The sequence below is a fragment of the Platichthys flesus genome, chromosome 17 (assembly GCF_949316205.1).
Source record: "Platichthys flesus chromosome 17, fPlaFle2.1, whole genome shotgun sequence".
In the NCBI taxonomy this organism is placed as follows: domain Eukaryota; kingdom Metazoa; phylum Chordata; class Actinopteri; order Pleuronectiformes; family Pleuronectidae; genus Platichthys; species Platichthys flesus.
The window spans coordinates 19667877-19689968 of NC_084961.1; the positions used below are offsets into that span (position 1 = coordinate 19667877).

Genomic DNA, 22092 nt, shown 5'->3' on the forward strand with positions numbered 1-22092 from the left:
TGTTGCATCAGAATTTAAGGGTAACATTGACCTTTTGCTGATGAAACACCACCCCCCTGCAGATTGGAGTACCTGTCAGTTGAGCAACAGCGCAGTGTGTGGAAACGGCATCAAAACCCGCATGTTGGACTGTGTGCGTAGCGACAGCAAATCTGTTGACCTCAAGTTCTGCAAAGAGGTGAGATGTGTTTCATTTCACATTGTCCACAGCTATTCAAATGATTCAGAAAGAAACAGAGGTGATGAAAGCTCATGGCATTGTCTTGCAGTTGGGTCTAGAGAGGAAGTGGCAGATGAACGCTTCCTGTGTGGTTGAGTGCCCAGTCAACTGCCAGCTGTCAGACTGGTCTCCATGGTCTGACTGCACTCACACCTGTGGGCTGTCAGGTATGTCTTTAGCTCTGTTTACACAAATATATACAATTGTAATACTTTTCAAACCCTGGTCACAGGGACCTTGACCTTTGTATAAACATCTGTGGAATCCCTGTTTAAAGTGTTTTCTCTCTGAAGACACATTCTTATAAATCCTGACTGCTGTAGGTTATGAAAAATTTGTCCTTGTGAGGTGTTTTTTGGTAATGCAGTCCTCTCAATGGAGTCGAATGTGGTGAATTGTAGAATTTCCCCATGCTCTGCCAGTTCTCATTTCTGCGTTCCTAACATTCTGAAGATAGCACCACAAAGTTTCAGTAGAAAATGTATTTATCTTGTTGATTTAACTGATACTTTCTTGAAGATACAATATTTTAAATGTTCTAATTGTCTTGCCTTTCTAGTTTCTCAACATTAGATATAGCCACAAACGCATTAAGCAGGGTCTCTCAGTCTTGCGTTGTCAAATTAATTAATTAATACGATTAATTAGGAGATATTTTGTTCATGCGGTTTAATGGGAAGTTGAATTTATTGTTTTATTACATTTCAGTGAAGTTCAAACAGTGCCGCCTCTTCACACAGCATTGGCAGCAGAATGGTTTGAGTGCTGAGGATGATCTCTTACTGCTTTAGGTCAGCGGTGCTCAGCTGTGTGCTAAAGAAAGCTGGCCTCTCTTATGGTAATGGTGGAAACTAGAAACGCTTTATGATGTGAGAAACGATGGTGTTACAGTCTAAAGCAGATGAGCCAGGGATAATAATGTCCTTGCATGTAATTCCATAGGATCAGCTCATTGATTGGATGTCCATTACGAGTGTGTGCTCTGGTGCTCGGGGAGCACTCTGCTCTCCATGAGTCCTTGAAAAGAACAGCAACTAGAGGCAACAAGAGCAAATAGTCGACCTGAAACCAATATAGACTTTAGCTATTGTGGTAACTTTAATCTGTCCCCAGGCAGTCTGGTCTCATAAAAATTTCTTAGGAAATTATACTAAAAGTAATTCACTATAATTCGTATGAATTCCACTAAATCGTGAGTCAGGAGGCAGGGGACACGTGACCTATGCGCTTCTCTCTCTTCGTGAAAACAAAAAACATGGCGGACATTCATCTAACCCTAACCCTAATATGAAAAATACATATGAAGTCTGCACCACGGTGATTCAGAGTGACAGCCGTTTTCTTGAATGGGAACACTTCGGATTCGAAGAATCTGACGAGCAGCAGCACCTCACAATGTAGCGGCCGCGCCGCGTCCATTCTCCAGTGCGCAGCCGCCTGGCTGTTCACACCGGACCCACGATTCTCCGCTTGTTGTTGTATGTAACCCGTTCAATGACGGGGTTCGGGGGTAAATGATGATGGTCCTCATAGCCAACCCCGACCCCTCTCTTTCTGTCTCTGTCTGTGTGCTTTTAGTTGGGGGGCAGATGGGGACATTTACATTTACCGGAACCGGAAGTGTCAGGTACTTCCGGTCCAGTCATTTAAAGAATAAAGCATAGACTTCAGAATAAGGGCACATATTATAATCGTTTGAATAATCGTGATCTCGATATTGTCCAAAATAATTGTGATTATGATTTTTTCCATAATCGAGCCGCCCTACCCTGTAACGCCTCCCAGAGGGGAGGAGGGCAAACAGTCTGAGGCTGGGTTGTGAGAAATTGGGTTTTTAATGAACAAAGGTGTCTCTAACTTGGTCCAAAGTGAAGCACATGATTATGTATAAAGCAAACATACATATTTTGACCATATCAGGCCATTAAATACCACTTAAAACAGATTTTACAGATTTTATCCAGCTTGGACCTTGAAGGGGTCTGAGAAAGTAAACCCCAGAGGGCCTGGGTTTGGAGCAGGATGAAATGTAAACTTTGTCGTAGAACAAAAGTAAAGACATCATCGTAAAGGACTTGACCTCGGGAGTAACATTATGTCAGCGGGGAAATTGTGGATTGCTCCTGCTCCTCAGAGATGACCTTTGAACCTTGCACCTGTGTCAGTTTTGATGGCTTACAGGATAGAAACTAAATATGCAACATACATGGTATGAACTGTCTTGGAAAGGCCTTGAACTCCACTACCATAGCCCAATGCAAAACTATGGGGGGCGCCACTGAGTAGGGACAAAACCTTGAAAAAACTAGATTTTAACGTTTTATTAGTAAGAAAAACTTAATCTGACTGAGGTGTTTTTCTCACACCAAAAAAACATAAAGAAGCATACAAGGTTCACGGTCGCAATCTCACATAATAGTGAAAACACATTAGAACTACAAACGATGAGGACAAAACACACACACACGTACGGGAACGCCATTCAATTTGAAGTTCTCTGTATGGTTCTTCCGGCTTTAAAATAGGGTTGTGAAAATAGGTTTTTTTTTTTAACCATGAATGAAGATATTGAAACTGAAACACACATATCTCGACATAGATGTCATCAAAACAATTTTTTATGAAGAAACACTGCTAAAATATAACATTTTCCACCAAGAATACAGCAACCTCCGCCATCTTGCTTTATCAAAGCGATGCGGAGGTCTGCAAGGCGCATTTCGTATGATTATCTACGAAAATTTTGCGCAAAATTTTCTTAAGATTCTTTACAAAAATGTGGAAATACCTTTTAGTACGAAATCTTGCGAACCGTTTCATGAGACCACGTTGCTCCAGGCGACAATGATTTTCTTTCTTCCTGTGTTTGTCTTTTATCTCCAGGCTGACTCTGAGGACATATTTCCCAGGAGGAGCTAATTTCTGTTCTAGAGCCAAGAATAGCAATGAGCTGGATTAGTTATCTCAAGGTAGTGCACATACCTGGTATCAGCGAGGTGTTGTTATCAATCAGGCAGGTGTGAAAACTCAGCTATTTTCCTGCACATGTCAACCTGTGTGCATAGATAATCATGGCATTGTGTGTTCTCCAGCCAAACCTTGACAGAAACAGCTGGCATGGGCTTTCCTTTACCCAGCAGCCTTCCCCACCACCCACAGCTCAACAGCAGAGAGAAAAGTGAAGCATGAAAATGGAGGGCGATGAAAGGTTTCTGTTGGATATAGGGTGCCACCACCTTCTGCAAAGCAACCAATAGTAAAAGCCGGCATGATGTTGGAGATGGTGAGGTTTATTTAGAAAACAGGGGCTCAGATTCTGTGGAGGCTTCTACCTTTTTATTTGCCCACAGCTCTCAATCAAGGTCATATGTGATAATCTTCCCCTCCTCGTGGTTTTCTTTAAAGGCACATTTATGTTATGGATTAGTCGCATTTATAATTTCCAGACAAAGAGAGTCCAAAAAAAGGTGTTAAAAAATTCATAACCAAACCTGAAAAAATACCAGGAAAAGAAGTTCACAGAACCAAACTAGACCTGTCTATTATTTGAAAACTTGGATCCAGACCCAGGCAGAACTGCTGGAACAGAGCCTGAAGTGGACCTTTCTGAAATGTCGATCTGACTTCGCTGGGAGACACAGACCCAATCTGCACTGACTTCACAGTTTACATCAAACTAGCATCAGAAACTTGGCTGTCTGTTTTTTCATCTGTGCCTGGCTGGTATAGATATAATCCAACCTCCATTTCAAAAGAGTTGATAAAATATATATCTGTCGCAAGCTTTGACCTTTATTTTCATTTTTTCTTTTCAACTTGGTGAAAAAGATATCCATCCTTGTCATGCACAACTCTGTGCCTGTCTGTTGTCAAACACCTGGTTTTGGCTTTATTTTAAAACCTTTTTTTTCAATCCAAACTCTTTTAATGTACCAATGTTGCAAGCTATAAATGATATACACCCACAGCACTAGTTCCAGCATGATTAGCTGTCGGCTCACATCCAGGTAGTCACTGATCCGCACAGGTATTACACATAATGTTAAACAGGGACCCACAAGAATAGAACAGGAACTGACCCAGATTCAACCATAGTTTTTTTTTAAATGCATTACATATGAATCACCAAGGTGGTGTTATCTTATATTTGTGAATTGAACCAGTGCTTCTGAGTGCAGTGTGACTGACAGGGAAACTCATAGAGGTGAGGCACACCAGTGCCTGACAGTGGTGCCAAACCCGCGCTTTCATCCTATTGGTTGAAAGCTAGCTGTAGTAACTAAATGGTTGAATTTGAAAGCGATGTGTGAGAACGTTAGAGCAGTCTATCAGCCAGGGCATATGAGAGCAGCAAAGATACTGGGTCTCGATGATTTGAAGCATTTATCAACTGACAAACAGCCTGAACTGCTAACTTCTAATTCTCTGCTCCAGCCGTTATTGTTGCAGCGCACAACCCTAACTCTCTCTCATTGCCACTTGATTGTTAGGCACACAACTCACTCTCTGAACAACCTGTGTAACACAATTCTCTCTGAAACGGCCCAAACATCCTGCAGATCTTACGAAAAGATGGTACATTAGTGTCTTTTGCTAATTTACCTGCTGTTGCCTCTTAATACTGAGAAAGAAAAGCATGTTGATGCAGTTTTAGTGTCTACTCTGCCCGTGGTTGTTATAATATGTGTAAGATATCTTATCTTAGAACATTGCAAAGAGAGTCAACATCAGCTCTACAAGCAGTTGTAGCCAGTCCACCGCCAGAGATCCCAGGTTAGATCCTCAATGGACATCTGCTAAAGTCTAGAACAAGGTGCTCTCCCCTCCGCTTGACAAGCTCCACCCTTTGGCAATGGCCTATGTTAACACCCACTAAAATAAGGGAAGAAGGGACATCACACAAGCAAATAGTTTCAGCAATAAAGGATAGTTCACAGAAAAATTTAAAATTCCCGAATTATCTACTCACCACTATGGTGATGAAGGGGTGACGGAAGTGTTTGAGTCAACAAAACATTTCTGGAGTCTCAGGGGTAAACAGAGTTGCAGCCGAATCCAATAAAAAATTAAGTAAATTGCCACCGCTTCTTCAGACGTTATAAAACAACAGGAAAAACACAACATACCTCCATTCTGCATCCAAGTGTCTGCAAGCCCCGGCATTCATATTGGACTCGAACCAAGGTCATGTACACCATCTTATAATGCTTATATCTTCCACAAGGTGCGTTCAAGGACCCTCTGGCACACCATTGTGGGGCTACGTCCCCTAGCTTAGCCACTTCCAGTGGACATTTAGGCTTAAAACAAGGTGTAATTGACCTTGTTTCAAGTATGCATGTCCGAGCATGCAGACAAGTGCCTCCACACGAGCAGTATGGAGGCATGTTATGTTTTTCTATTGTTTCATTACGTTTGAAGTAGAGATCTAATGGATTCAGCTGCAACGCTGTCTACTCCTGAGACTCAGACAGTTCACCCTGCCCACCATTGGCAGACTGTTGAAAAGATGATGAGTGAATTTACATTTTTCTGGGAACTATCCCTTTAAGAGAAGTGTTCATGGCTCCACAGTCACAGCATTTAAGGTTGTATCAATTCGTACTACATGTCTGTAAAAAATGGAGTTAATCGTCTCTCTGCAAAGGCCCGGTTGTCTGAGGATGTCCCCAGGATGGTCTTCATTCGATAGAAGACACATTCTGAATCTGAATTAATGCCAAAATGCGTAACAAAATGTCAGTTTAGAAAGGTCCAGAGTTCTATGATTTCTGCTGAATGCATTATTTGTTTTAGGTTTTTTGCATTCAGCAAGATCCACATGCCAACCCTTTGAGGCAAATGCTGATTCAGACTTTTCTCACATGTCTCCTTTGAGTGAATTCGGTAAAGGGATCATGCCTGCTTTATTCTGAATCATATCCCTAACCTAAGGAAGTCACTGGTTTAATTTTGACAGGAAAGAAATATGAATATTTAGAGACTACAGGAAACTATTCAGAGGATTCAGAGTTTATTCTCTGACACATGAACTTCAGGTCATGAAGTAACTGGAGAAAACAGCCCAGATGCTGCATAGAGATGCTTCAAAGTCAAGAAGTATCACATTGCAAGTCACATTGAATAACATTAACTATTTTCAAGACATTCAGGTTGTCTATTATTTCTTTGTGAATGAGATGGTATTCTTATAACACCACTGAAATCCCACACTTTCTGCGGAGATGCTTCACATTAAAAGCCTTTCAAAACTGCCCCCATTTGTCGTTTTTCTTTTAAAATGCATTCAGTTAATTAAACGATGATTGCTTGTCATGTGGCTACAAGATGAGTCAGAATCAAAACATGTTGAAGCTATTTATCCCCTTCGACCTCTACCCATTCTATATCAAGTAATTTCAATTATTGGTGTTGCATGTCATTTTTACACATGTACGACATGACAGTTGAAATTCATGCACAGATGAATCTAATGATGTGGACAGTAGCATTACATTCTATTTATTATGTGCATCGCCAGAGAATATCCATCTTTTCTTTTTTTTACACCTTAATTAGTGGTCGGCTTTATACCTTCATGCGGACTAACATTTGATTCACAGCCTTTATTGAAGAGGGAAAATTATTAAAATTTCAAAGGAAATCAGGGAAACTGAGAACTCAGGGTAAAATATCCAAACTCAAGCAGTAAGTAAGTCATCAGTTCCACAACACTGCATAACATACTCTGACATGAAGTGAGATAGATTTTAAATCAAATCAATCAGACTCCATTCGGCTCTGAGCACCCTGTTTTCCTCATCTTTACAAATCTTGGACGTATGGAGACCCCACATTTCACATCTCGAGTCAACTCCGAAAATACAAAGTTTGTCTTTGTTTCTGGCACCCTGCAGGCAAGCTGTGGAGAAGACGGACAGTGGTCCAGGCTCCTCAGGGTGACGGGAGACAGTGTCCATCCCAGATGGCTCAGTGGAAGCCTTGTCTAGTGAAGCCCTGCTACAGCTGGAGATATAGCACCTGGTCTGAGTGCAAGTCTGAGGTCAGTGGGATAACATCTGTCTGTGTTCAACACAGCATGAACACCATGTTACTCGGGGAGTGAATCCCCAAAGGACTACTTCTTAGAGTTGATCTAAAATTGTGTGTTTGACCCATACGCGTCTGTTCTTCCCCTCTCATCAGGGAGCAAGGTGTGGAGAAGGCCTGCGCTTTAGGAACGTGTCATGCTTTGTGTCGGAGAGTTCGGGTGAGCAGGACATCAGCCTGGTGGATGACGAGCTGTGCGGAGATCTGGACCCCTCGGTGGACGGAGACACACACATTGTTCTGCAGGAACCCTGTACTGTTCCATGTCCAGGTGGGTCTTCAACATACTGTAACACATTCATTTTACATTTACCTGTGCGAGGTAGAGCTGAAGAAAATTTGCTGATTCACTGATAGGTTGATTTAAAGAACATTTAGAACCGAAAACTAATTTAGAAAAATATTTGTGACCATGTAAAGCAATTAAAAACATGTTTTCTGAGTTTGTCACAACGCAGAGCAATGTCTTATCAACTACTCAGGCAAATATAATTTCTTCCAAATATCACGGCCCAACAAGATTATGGAACATGACATGTTGGTGAATAAAACGACTCCAAGTCCCAAAGTTATCTGTGAATTTTTTAGGCACTTAGATTGTGTCCATTGATAGTTCCAGAAAAGTAAATCAAAACGAGATGATCACATCTTCAGTGTTGTTTATTATTATTATGAATGTTTCTGACAAGTCCCTCAAAAAAGCAGGGTGGTTTGGGAACATACTGAATATGGAGAAAAACCTGTGTGTTCTCAGTTTGACTCACAGTCAGCCCGACCGTTTATTGCTCTGCCTTCACAGCGTAGAAATGCCAAAGAAATATAAGAAAAAGTAAATTTGTTGTGGCAAACAATTCATGGTGGATTTGTGCGGTGTGTGCCCAGTGTAACCACTTGACACTGTCAACTGGGTACAACAAAAAGTGTGGCCCTTCTCAGCATGATGACTCTTAAGTACTAGCAATTGTGCTCAGCGCACCTTTTCACAATGACAAGAATGACCCCAGAAGCACTTACTGTTAAATGATTTTGATTGTAAGAGCTTCAAGAGCTCCAGAGTGTGGCACACAATGCTGAGCTGATGTTAACAGGCGGGAGGCCAAGGATGATGTGGGAAGCGTTTACAAAGCTGGTAAGGGATGTGTCGTGGCAGCCGGGTTTTATTGTACCTCGGTGAAGGCCTCTCAGCTGCTGCTAAGCTGCAGCAGCTGCAGTGTGTGTACAAGTGTGTATGTACATGTGTATATCTGCTCTACACAGACTACTCCAGCTTGGATTATGTGTAGGCGTAATCAGGCCAGAATGAAGCTAATTGGCTTAGTGGGGACGAGTGGAGAACAAGGTCAAAAAGGACTCGGAGGATCCGGAGCGTTTCCTGTCCTCTCTCACTGACTAACTGAAAACAAGCAGTTACACTGATGGAAACGTATCTTAAAGGGATAGCTCATCCAAAAAAGAGTCAGGGCTAAACTTTGTTAGAGTAGAATCCAATTGGATTGAAGTAAATGATGAGTCCTTCTTCAGACATAATAAAACAATAGAAAAATACCAACATGCATCCATACTGCTCCTGTGCTGACATTACGTGTCCGCAGTATAGTGTCATCGAAGTGACACTATCGCTATAGGGCTGAGAAGATAATAAGACAATTCTAATTTCTGGGTGAACTATCCCTTTAATAGAGGTGAGACAGAGAATGTGATTCTGCACATCTCTTCTTAATTACTTGATCTTTTTTTTCTGATAGGTTATGATTAATTCAATGTGTAGGGATGTGCTTGTGTCAGCCAATGCCAAAAAAAGAGAGCAGTGTAACCTATTTAACTGAGAATCCTCTCTTTGCTGAGAGCATCATGCTTCTGAGCAGTAATAAAGGAAAGAAAATATTTGAGAGGAAGTTTGATTTTCATTTCATTTTTATGGGTGGTACTGACCTCTGTCAAGACACACAGCCTCCCACTGTCCACTGAGCTACGTTGACATTTGATGGGATGTGCTGAATGAAATATTTCATATCCTTCCATGATAGTTTGCAAATATCAGGTGAGAGCCTGTGTTATTCAGTTTTCACTGTCTGCCGTTTTCAAATGTTCAGTTTGTAATGATGCTGCCAATCAATCAATCAACCTCTACAAGCTTCTTGACCCTGATTTGCTGCAAAGCTTCTTTATTCAAATTTGTCATTTTTGATTGAATTTCCTGCTGAGATGTTTTGAATCTTTATTTTGTAACATCTATTAGTTGTAAGTATAAAGTGAACATATCCATCCCACTACGTCTTTTTGTCAGCCGTTGCCCATGAAAACCCATCATCACTTTAGGCATCAAGGTTTTAGCAGTAAAAGCCTAAAACTTGGAGGGGTATTGAGATGAGTTGTATATATAGTATATGGTAATAATCAGTTAATGATTTTCAAGAAATTAAAGACATATTTTGAAACAGTATCTCCATTATACTACCAGAGAGTAGTTACAATTTAAATAAAAAAAAAGTTCTTAAATAAAAATATATTAATCAATGCTCAGACACGATGATTGAATTTGCTGAACACACATTGCCTTTTGCTGAAATGTTGCCTCAACTGGAGCTGCATGTGATGTGTAACAATTCAATTAGGTCTGTGGTAAAGGCCTTTGCCCACAAGGTCTGTAGTTTTTGACTAAAGTTGTGGCTCTGTGTGTGTGTGTGTGTGTGTGTGTATGATTGTATGTTTGTAGGAGAGTGCTACCTGAAGGACTGGACCGTTTGGAGTCCGTGCCAGCTCAGCTGCGTAAGTGGCGATGACCTGGGCTTCGGATCTGTCCAGGTCCGCTCCAGAGCCGTGGTGGCCCAGGATCCAGAGAACCTGCTGCAGTGTCCAGAGCAGGAGATGGAGGCACGGCCATGTACAGGTCAGTCAGAGAAGGCAGAGAGCTAACCGTTGTAGACTGATGTTTGAATTCAGTTTGATTGTACATTAAATAAACTGGCAGCTGTGTCTGTTTCTTTAAATATAATGCAATTGAGAATAGATTTTGCATTGTCACCCACACTGCTTGTTCTTCCTTCAGACGGCCAGTGTTTTGAATACAAGTGGGTGACTGCACCATGGAGAGGCGCATCACGCCAAGTCTGGTGTCAGCGCTCAGATGGACTTAATGTTACAGGTAAGCATTATGAATAACGCATATATATTTCCTTCCAATTATTACTGGTACGATACAATACATCACTAGCTGTCTTAAAACCTATTGCAGCATTGTTTCACAAGGCCATACTCTTGACCAATGGCATGTAGGCTTGTAAACCATGTTCGCCATATTCTGAGATTGATCCGAAAGGCGGCAAGACAATGACACACAATGACTTGGTGGAAACAGTTACTAATCGTTGAGCTTTTAAATACACTGGAATGATTATTTTCACAGTGGATTGACGGTAAACCGTGCAGTCCAACACTCCTCTGCTGTGAATGGCGTTTTAGTGTAGCTTCAAGTTTTTGACAAAAAATGTGGCTCTTTCATTTTAGCATTGTATCACTTCAATATGTCTTAATATTCATCACATGCAAATTTAACCATTATTTTCTCAATAAGCTCAATTCAAGATGAATAATAATGCACCTGCATTGAACAGGCATAGCATATTGGCAAATTGAGTTTGCTCACTTATCAGAAAGAAAGAGCAGCTCAGCTATTATCTCTACTGGTCTGGAGCTTGAATCAGATATAATGGATGTAAATGTGACCTAAATGAGCTCCAAACTCTCACTTCAGCTCTGACACACAAGGTCTGCGTGGCAAGGGGATACTGTGGATAAGCTTACTTAAAACTGTCTCATCCAGCATGTCAGAATCCCAGATAGTACTTTGAGCATTTCTTGACAGCGACTTCTAGGAAGCTGTAAGCAGATGAGGTTTTTAATCTGCAGCAGTGTCACATTTACAGCCTCAGTTTAATCTCATCGTACATCACATGTCAGCGTTAACCTCTGCACCTAAATAATTGTGGGTTTATAATATTCAGCTCTGTGTCTGAGTGAACAAGAAATGTCAGTGTACGCTATACTCCATATGGTGTGCATATCTGTGGCATTCCACATTTCCCACAGTTCTTGTGAATGTTGCCTGGCAAGCAGTGGTGTTCCCCTCATGCATATTCCTACTCAGCTCGCTCCCTGAGCATTCTGCCTGATAAATATTCAAAAGGCCCTGATAGATTACTGTGGTCTCACAGACATGTGTTTTCTCTGAGTGTCTGCTGGTTGAATCATTGTCAGTTGTACCGCCTATCTGCGTTATCCAGCTTATTTTATTCTCAGTGGGAGTGCACGCTCCTTACCCTGTATCGTTATTCTCTCAGTAAAACCTTGGATGAACCCTATTTAAAAGTGACTGAATGACCACTTCTGCCCTGGTTCTTCCAAAAATGTCCCTCTTGCCATTCCACTGATTTACACAAGAGTTGTTGAAATTAAAGAGTTCCCCTTGGCCCCAAAGCACTACATTGGATAGCAATAATTGGATAAAATAATTCTACCAATTCTAGTAATGAGTATTCCCCAGTTTGTATGGGGAACATTTCCTTTGATCTGGTTTCACAGTTGAGGAATCCAAGCAGGCAGTTTGATTTTCTCAGCAATTTAGATATTGTATCTATCATCCAACACACAGACATGCTCATGGATTACCAATGTAGGTGATGACCATTCAAATTATCCATATATTGGTGAGTGCAGCAGCTGTCGGAATGAATTCGCTGTAGGACAATAAGCTATTCACACTAATTCCGAACTCCTTCTGATGTATTGATTAGATTTCCACTGAGGGTATAGACATTAATCTGCACATCTAATATGTACTCTTTATGTGTTGTGTGATGTTTTTCCCCAACAAAGCTTTTAATGTAATAAAATGCCACACAATGGTTAATGGAAATAATATCCCATCTCTTCTGCATGAAGGTACACTCACAGCCTTCAGGCAGTATGTCAGCCTCAGCAAGAAAATACTGCTGCCCCAATTAGTCTGGAGATTTAAGTGATATTTTAGTGCTTTTCCAAAGATCTCATAATTATGAACTTATTCAAGCGTCGCACTGCATGGCGAGGCTCATTGTACTAAAGAGCTGAAACTTAGCGAAAGTCGTCTTCAAACAGACAACAGCAAAGAGAGCTGCAGCTTTACCACCTCCGGCTCGACAATCTGCAGAGGTGCAATGTTTGAAATCTAGGACACATTTGTTCTGTAATATTGGCTAGACTGTGATATTGTAACCTAGCATCCTCCAAAATCTTAAGATGACTGAAACATTAGTCAACGACAGGGGAGTTTGACCTTTTTGGCCTTTGCCCTGCAGGTGGATGCCCGGCAACTTCCATGCCGATTGCTGACCGATCCTGCGACCCGCCCTGCACCAAGCCACGTTCCCTCTGCACAGAGGTGAGTGACTACCAGGGTATCATAAATCTATGGACAGATGTCAGATCCACAGTACGCAGCTCTGGTTTCCCTGTTGGTATTTGTATTGAAGCTGTAGCTCCAGGAATTGGGGTCATGCGTGTGAGATATTGGCAGATCTCTTTTATTTATTCTACCTTCTAATTCCACAAACGTCTGTCTGTTTATTTGTGCGTGGAATGCATATCTTACGAACACCTCATCTAATCGGCTTCAAACTTGGCATGTGTCCTTAATGGCCCAGCAAAATGCAGTGCTGGATTCATTTCGATTTGGGTGCGTAATAAGTTTAATATTTATAAAATATTATTAAACAGGCGACCTGCAGTGTGGTGTGTCAGTGGGGGCAAGGCAGTTTGCCAGTTTGCATATCGACTTGAACATGTCCGATAAACTACACCAGCAGAATGCAACTGGGTTAAAATCACCACCTCATTATCTTTATTTAATTATATCTATCACACATATTCGTGGGTACCGCAAAAACAGATCTCTCGTATGGCAGCAATGTAGATCACTTCCTCTTTAGCAAGTTGTCTTCAGTGTAAAAGCACAGCGTTCGTTCTGTTTCTGTGATGTTTTATTCCGAAAAGGTTGTGTTAATCATTCAGACTCGTTACTAGCCACAGATGTGAACAGTATTAAATTATGTTTCTTTCTTTTTTTAAAAAGCTCTGCACACAACGTCCAGCACAGAAACAAATAACTACTAACAATGATTCATTCTTAAGTAGCTCAGGATCATTAACATAGGCCAAGAAAACAGCCCATTCCCAACAGACAGGTTTAGAATGGGCACTGCACTGGGCTGAAACAGCATAATTACTGTAACTCTGCATTTCTGTCGTATGGTGCCTTTGGCTTCTCTTGAGATCTCACACCATCCTTCTGGTAACTACAGTATAAGGTCTCCACATGTCTTTGTGCTTGTCTTGTCATCTCTCTGCATTTTTGATACTTCTATTTTGGAGTGTCTTTGCCTCGTTTGGGGTATGTTTTGGTTACTTCTGGGGTCTCTAAGCATCTTTTGTTCTCTTCCCTGGTGTATTGTACTGTTTTTTAGATAATTGTCCTCGGTTGTGCGGTATCAGTGAGGACCCTCTAGGCTTGTCCTCCACTATGAAGGCTGATGAGTTAAAACGTTGTGGAGAACAGCCAATTGGAGGAAATCAAACCCACAGCACTCTAGTTGGCTGATTCTTACCACTTTAAAGCAGTGAAACAAAGGCAATCACAATGCTTCACTCTCATAAAATGAAAGATTTATTTTAAAAACAAAACTAGATGGGCTTAGGGCAAAACACTTATTACTGAGCAGCAATGTCACAAATGACAATTAATAATCTTGGGTGATATTTTCATGTTAAGAAAAAACACAGTCTATCAATCAATCAATCAATCAATCAATCAATCAATCAATTAATCAATCAATCTGTTCAGCAGAGACTGACATCAACTGAAACAACGGAGAGTGGATATTACCCATGATCCCCTGCTTCCTAAACCAGATGAGCATGGGTTCTGTAACAACTATACCAAACTCTCTTTAGAATTCTTGATATTTAACAAATGTCCTCACTGAATATTGGAGATAAACCCGTTTTTAATGCCTTCTAAGATGTTTTAACTTATATACAGTTTAGCATTATTCCTGAACTTGCTGGACCAGATTCTGGCCATTTTGACTCTCAGTCAGTTCCACTCTTCTCACAGGAGATATACCCACTCACCAAAGTTACACTGAGCAAGGCCAGACTTTCGGAGTGAGGAGTGGTAATGAAAGTGGGACCACTCTCCCTATAAAGAGTCAGTGAATCATTATACTAGTTTTGTAGCTTCTACTTTAAGTGTAAAAAAAGTTGCATAGTGTTGCTTTAATAAATGCATGACACACTGAGTCTAATTTGCAGTGACTACCAGGGGAGAATTTAAAGTTGCACTTGGAGAGAGAAGGAGGATAATCAATGGTGTTCTCCTCAGACAGCTGTTAGGCTGAAATGTCAGGCTGAACTGGGACCTGCCAGTGCTCCGGTGTTTGTACTCTCAGGCATCAGCCGCTGAAAAGCGTGAGGCCAGCAACTCAGCAGCTGTTTTATACAATTGCACCAGCTATAGTGATACATGCAGGCTTAAAGGGATTGTTGACCGAAAAATAAAAAATTCACTCATATTCTACTCAACCCTATGCCGATGGAGGAGTGGGTGAAGTGTTTGAGTCCACAACACCCTTCTGTTTCATGGTTAAACAGCGTTGGAGCAAAATCCAATACAGTCAAAGTCAATCGCGACTTCTTCTTCAGATGTAATTAAACAACAGAAAAAACACAATATGCCTCCATACTGCTTGTGTTGTGTCATCCAAGTGCCCGCAAGCATTCATATTCAACTCAAAACAAGGTAATTTACATCAAGTTTTAAGCCCAAATGTCCGCTGATTTATTCCTACGAGGTGCATTCATGGACCCTCGGACACAGATTTGCAATTGAGTTGTACAGAAACAGCTTCCGGACAGAGCTGTTGATGATATGGATCTGACAGAGCCTCTCACAGCATGCACACACGGAAGACCACACTCACACTCAAACACACAGGCATACTGGGAAGGGACCACCACAATTATATATAATGTAGGGTACAATGGCTCAGATTGATGACTGAAACTCAGGATGTCTTGGCCTCTGCTGCTTCAACCTTAACCATTCTTGGTTTCATTGAGAGTCTGCTAACTATAAAGCAGTGCTAAATCTTTATAGTGGCCCATTAATGTCTCACTAAAACTCTGAAGTACTGATAGCATCGCTTGGGCACTAAGGGAGGTATAGGTTATGTTCATGTAATCCTCAGGGTACCAGAAGAAAGGTCAAGGGTCACTGCTCTCAACAGTGGATCCAATGCCAGGGAGTTTAGGTATGGATCTTAAGAGTCAGTGTTTGTCAGGCAGTTACAAATGGTTTCAGTCAAATAGGAGAATATCCATTCTAATTTTGAACCCTAATGTACTGTTAATAATATCATTTATAATATAAATTATAAATCCTCAATAGCATAGTGTTTGAAAACTAAAAAAAACGTGTTTATTTAAAAAGAAGCTGGGCTGACTGAGCTGTGCATTGTTGTCATGTCATCACATCAGATAACTGTCAGACTGATAACTGGTCTGGAAATGAATCAGTGAATCCACATCTCCTACTCATTTCTGCCAACTGCCACTTCCTGCCTGTGCCAGCAATACGAAAAGACCTTTCTGCTATAGAGAAGAAACAGCCTGTGCTGCCAGTTATTCCATGGTATGACAGATTAGTCATTTAAAACCGGCTTTTGTTAAGTGGTGTTATTTTTTGTAAGGTGTGTTATATATTTGATATAAGGTAGAGGCGTCACATGTCTTGCGCTCTCCTGCTGACGCTGTCCATGGTTCTGACTTGTTATATATTACATACAAGCCGTGACTTGTGGTTTTCATAGCAAATCTCAAAAGATTTAAGAATGCTTGTCAGAACTAGTTATAATGATGTTTTAAGGGTGCAAATATACTATATGCCACATGGTAGAAATCACCACGGAACAGAATATAAATGATTTGAGGATGCAGTTTTATGATATAGAGAAGCAAGGAAGCAAGAGAAGGCGGTAGATGAAAGGTATGCAGGCCAAGTTACACAGTGTGTGTATAGTGCAAGACCCATACAGGGAATGTGCGTCTGACATGACATTTTAAATTATGTATGTCACAATACATGTAAATACATATTAACATTTATGTGTGTGTGTGCGTGTGTGTGTGTGTGTCCTATAAAATGATGAGAAATACTTCCTTTTCTTTGTTTGCCACTAAGCAGATGCAAATGATCCCTCATTCCCTGCTCTGTCTGCTGTTGAACTCCTGCTGCTCCTGTTTGCATGGCGTAGGCTTCTGAAGCCATCCTCCAGAGATAGTTGTGGAGCTGGGGATCCCCTGCAGGGTGATGAATGGAATCAGGGATGAGAGAGAGAGAGCAAGATATGGAGGAGGGGTGGTTTCTTGCACCCACACACAGACACCACCCTACACTATCAAACACAAAGTCTGACAGAACTGAGAGCATCATCAAACCATAGCACTGTCATAAAGCTGATTTGGGGATGCGACTGCACAGCTAAATCAAAGCCTTATCAAAGCTGCTATTTGATGCAACTCCGACATTAACAAAAACAGCCTCAACACTTTAATATATAACCTTGTTTCCAAATACCAACCAGTCTGAGGGGTTTAAATAATCTCATTCTCTAAACTACCTTTGGAAAGCACAGTTTCCCCTGCAGACATTTACAAAGCTCTGTCTGTACCAGACACATTTTTAAGATCAAAGACACAATTGATCAAAAAAAATACTGAATAACAATAACAAGGTCAATCAACCCAAAAGACTCAAATAAAGACAGTTCAGACGCTCCACCACGCTTCACATATGCATCTCTTATCCTCACACTCAAACTCCCACTCAAACTCAAACTGTATTCTAAAGAGATTCCAGTTTATTGTATTTTACACAGCCCATGGTTGAGTCAGCTGTAAGTTCTGGCGTGAACACACCCAAAAAGCATTGGGAATGCATTTTAAATTTGATCATGCAGGCCATATGGTCTCAGACATAGGTGGTCCAATTATTTAGCAATGTGTATATCATTTCTTCCTTGGACACATTGCATACACCCTCACCAATTGGCGACAGGCTCGCCCCCTATTTTTGGATTCCTTATTGTCTCCCAAACACTAATTTTGTTTGTGGGCAGTGACAAATATTGATTAACATTTTTTTTTGGGCCATCTGAAATGGGTAAAATCTTAGTTTTTACGGCTGAGCACATTATCTCTCTCTCTCTCTCTCTCTCTCTCTCTCTCTCTCTCTCTCTCTCTCTCTCTCTCTCACTGTTTCACTCTCTCTCTTATGTGTTTATAGAGCAGGTAAGGGAAATCTGATCAGCTGACAGGAGACACATGAACTAACCAATAGCATGTTGTTGGATAACTAGAGATGGATGCAATGTTAATAGTGAACCTGGCTGTGAAGAGGACCTAATACATTGTGTTTATAGACAAAAGTGAAGTGAGTTTACTAAGGGGAGTTTCTTATGGTGGATGTTACCAAAATATAAAAAAAAAGGTGCTTCCTGAAGTGATCAAGTAAACATTCCAGAGGGAAATGTATCAACAACGAAAACAACAACAACAACATACCAGCTCTGCTGCTTTATATTGAATCTCTGACAACAGAATCAAAGTAGGATGATACTGAAGGAAAGTGACGGGTTGATAGATGTTCACTGACCGAGGGTAAGATGAACTTTGGTAGAATGTCCAGAAATCATTTGAGCCTTCATTCTAAATCGTTTCTCCCCTCCTCTTCATCAACCCACTCCCTCCCCCCACTTGTGTTTATTCAGCTTGTGTCGGCATTTTTCTGTGTTTGATTATTCATGTTCAGTTTCCAGCCTGGGGGTTGGTACTACTCCTGAGGGGCGGCGAGATAAATCGCATGGGTTGCAAAATGATTGAGAATAGAGAAAACAGGAGGCAGACAGAATAGAAGGGAGAAAAGAAAGAAAGGAAAATAATTAAGGGCAGAACAGCAAGAATATACTGTAGAACCAAGAAAAGAAAGTGGGGAAAAACTAAGAAATAACTGAAAGAAAGGAAAATGAGAGGACTGAGCAATGATCTAATAAGCTATTGAGCAAACAAGAAGAAAGACAAGTTGAAGAAAAACATTTATTAAAAAAGAGAAGAAAAAGGATGGAAGAATTTAGAGGAAATATGAATAGAAATATTGAAAGAGGGTAGGAAGTGGAAAGAAGAGGATTAAAGGAAGAATAGCAGACATATAAATAGTAAAGTTAAAAAGTTATGAAAAAAATCTGGAATCAAAAGAGAATAAAGCGGGTGTTAACATTAACATATCAAACACCACTTGACTGCAGGGCTGCGCTGCAAACACAAACTACACTCCATATTTTCCATGCTAAATCCCAGACTACAGGTAGGATTCATGTGTGTAAATATCAGTCACCAAAGTATATTTTGTCACAAAATAAAAAACATGATTCAATTGCAAAACCCATTAAGGGAAACAGAGATATACAATCTTCACTGATCGCTATGGAATGAAAGAAGGAAAAGAGGCCTCTCTTTAGGCCTCTTGAAACTATTTTGACATTAAACCTATGAGAAGTGAAAAACAGCTTTTGGTTGATTTGCTCAGAACTGGCACACAACAAACTGCTTCAAGGGGTGGATGTGGGCTGGGCCGAAACCGTCACAGCACGGTACGCAAGTACTATTGTCTTGAAGCGAATGCGGGCAGCTACCAGTAACCAGTGAAAGGAGTGGAGGACCAGAACCTTTGCCACCCTCCGAATGAGAAGTGGACGTGTTCTCCTGATTTTGTGCAGCATTGTTTTTACATTGTCGGATTGTTGCAGCAGTGTTAGCGGTGAGGGAGAGTTGGGAAGTAAGAGGACAGAGAGCGGAAGAAAGAGTAGAGAGGAGAGTATGTCCATGTCACCGTATTAAACCTGCCTCCTCCCTGTGTCAGGTGGGTGTGTGCGGCTGTATAGAGGGCTACACTGAGGTGATGTCATCGGATGGTCAGCTGGATCAGTGTACCCTCATCCCCGTGCTGGAGATCCCTACCGCAGGCGACAACAGGGCTGATGTCAAGACCATCCGAGCCTTGAATCCCACCCAGCCTGCAGCCAGCACACCGAGCAGGGTTGGACGCACCTGGTTCCTGCAGCCCTTTGGTCCAGGTAACGCATCTCAATACAGTCTGACATATCCCACTGCTGGAACTCGTGTTGACCTGATGTTGAATGATACAAGTTTAAATTGCAGAAAATAGTTTTTAGTAGAAAGAAGTAATAGCAGCAGCTAAAAATAGCAAAGGAAGAGTAACAATGAGAAATATTGCAGAGAAAGACAAGAGACAGGGATAGGAAGGTGTCATGCGGAGTGGATGAAAAACTGATATCGAAAAAGATAAAAGGTATGAGGGTGTTAAAATGAGAGGGAGAGGAAGGGGGGGGTTGTTGTACTGAACAACTGATGAACCACAGGAAAGAGAAAAAAGAGGAGACAGACAGAATGCTGTTAAGTCACAGGGAAATGTAGGAAAGGGATACAAATCAGATCTAATAAAAAGAGGAAAAGTTAAGATAAATGCAGGAAGCGAACAGGAAGGAGGTCATGTTTAAATGACATCATTAATGCAGAATATAACAAATTGGAATGAAGGGATGGAGAAGGACTACAACTCTGAAACAGTCGCCAATCAAATATTCATCTCCTTGTGCATATTGAAATAACAGGCTGCCTTTTTAATTGGGTTTCCACAAGGAGGAATCATATAAGCGGAACACACATGAACTGACTCTGTAATCTTTTCTCATTAACACGGATTCATCACAGCATATTTATAGACAAAGGTGTTGCACTACAACAGCAAATTTAGCAGTCAACATCTCTCCTGCATGTGCTGTGTGCTGCAGTTAAAGGCTTTGTATCAGCGGACATGACTTATTGTCACACTATACTGCCCCCTTAAGCTCAGAGAAGGAAATGAACACAGTAAACGAAAGAGTCATGGGCAGTTTATCTGAAACTAATTCAGCTCTGCAATAAATCCTCCTCCATGAAGGTTCTCATGTTTAGTTTGTGTTTAAGCTGCTTTAGAGTGTGTAGTGCTGTTGAGCTGCAAAACGCCTATGCTAAACCAGAAGGGCTCTAAGGGAGTACATACCTCCGCCAAGCCCTAACAGTCCACTTATGAAACCACATTCACATTCATTAGATCATGATTTCTTATTTAGATCTGCACCAAATTGCAAAACTCAGCGGCTTGAACATGCCTGTTTTGTTTTCCCAACTCCTGATTTGTTTTCAAAATCCATAAATTATTCTCTGAGAAATCCACACAAATCTTGTACAATGTTCAAGAAATTGACAGAAAAAAAACTGTATCTAGTTATCTGCACAGAAGAAGGTTTGAATAATTTTTTCTAGAAAATGGAAGTTTCCTTATTCTCAGAATTACATAATAATGTTCCTAGCCCACCGTACACCTGAGTTTATATCCTTAACTGTGTATTAACTCTTTGTATCTTGGATTCTCTTTGCAGATGGGAAGCTGAAGACCTGGGTGTATGGAGTCGCAGCAGGAGCCTTTGTTCTGCTCGTATTTATAATCTCCATGACATACCTAGCATGGTAATGTACCAACACTTAAGGGTCTTTTATATCTGCTCGGACTCCATCGTCTTTACTTACCACTCATGCCGTCATTTACCTACAGTCAGTGATGTAATGGGGGTCAGTGTAAAGGACAGAACCGTGTTTGTCACTGATGGTAACTGCCTTAAAAAAGAATGGACTGGGAATCAAAGGGAAGTAAAAGCAATAAAATGAATAGTGGATGAAAGTAATAAACACATAAAGAATGTATTAAAAACAGACTTAATTCAGACAAAATTAGTCTATAATACCACTGAAACCGATTTTGGTTTGTTTGTTCTTAAAAGAAAGGAAATGTATTATCAACTCATCTTAAACAAAACCTCCGAACTGTTGACCTTTTGCTTTTGGTCCACATAGCCCTCTTCCTCCAGCTTGCAGGTAGGCTCTACTGCTGTACTGCTGATGCATGTAGCCATACAACAAGCGGAGAAAGTTAAGTGACTTCAATGCGGGACTTCTGCCAATTTTACCCTATTGATGCCTTCATGGCTGAAACGGGGTGAGGCTGTGTGGTTGAGACTCTTCTGGCCTCCACCAGGCTTCTGCAGATGGGGACTGGGGTTGTTTAGGGTGAGGGGTCATAGGCAGAGCTGGCTGCAAAAGAAAGGAGGACACATTTAAAGGTTGACAGCAACGACACGATTGGTTGTTTGAGGCTGTGGTTTATTTCTGATTGGATTAGTGGAAACTCATTGTCCGCTGATAAGAAAAAGTGGGGGGAGAGAATTGTGAATAAATTAGTCATAAAGAAAGTCTTCCTGGTTGAAGTAACACTGAGTTTTGTAACAGCTAGACAGAGTAGATGGGCATATCGTCAATAGCACTTGATTCAGCTATCAGAGTGAGTATCAGCCTGATATCTGATATCAGTATTGAATCCCTAATGAATATTTCCTTTTTGAAAAATCCGGTTTGTTTTATACGTAATTAATTAAAAATGTCATGAAATGTGTTTCGATCATTAAAAGAATTTCAGCAGTCTAGTCTTTTAATTAAGATTAGGTTCAATTGTCTTGAGAACAGCATCAGTATGACACTTTGTCATAATCATGTTGAGTTTGACCTCATTACATCAC

The 22092-nt window shown here is 40.9% G+C and overlaps 1 protein-coding gene across 1 annotated transcript in view; it reads left to right on the top strand.

Annotated features, from left to right (window-relative positions):
* LOC133972728 (thrombospondin type-1 domain-containing protein 7A-like) overlaps nt 1-22092 on the top strand; it is a 132957-nt gene that overhangs the window by 105454 nt on the left and 5411 nt on the right. Inside the window, exons 19-27 of the mRNA XM_062410306.1 lie at nt 63-178; nt 270-387; nt 7117-7262; nt 7406-7580; nt 10026-10199; nt 10359-10454; nt 12646-12728; nt 19320-19533; nt 20902-20989. Coding sequence (XP_062266290.1) covers nt 63-178; nt 270-387; nt 7117-7262; nt 7406-7580; nt 10026-10199; nt 10359-10454; nt 12646-12728; nt 19320-19533; nt 20902-20989 — 1210 coding nt within the window. The remainder of the gene's footprint in view (nt 1-62; nt 179-269; nt 388-7116; nt 7263-7405; nt 7581-10025; nt 10200-10358; nt 10455-12645; nt 12729-19319; nt 19534-20901; nt 20990-22092) is intronic.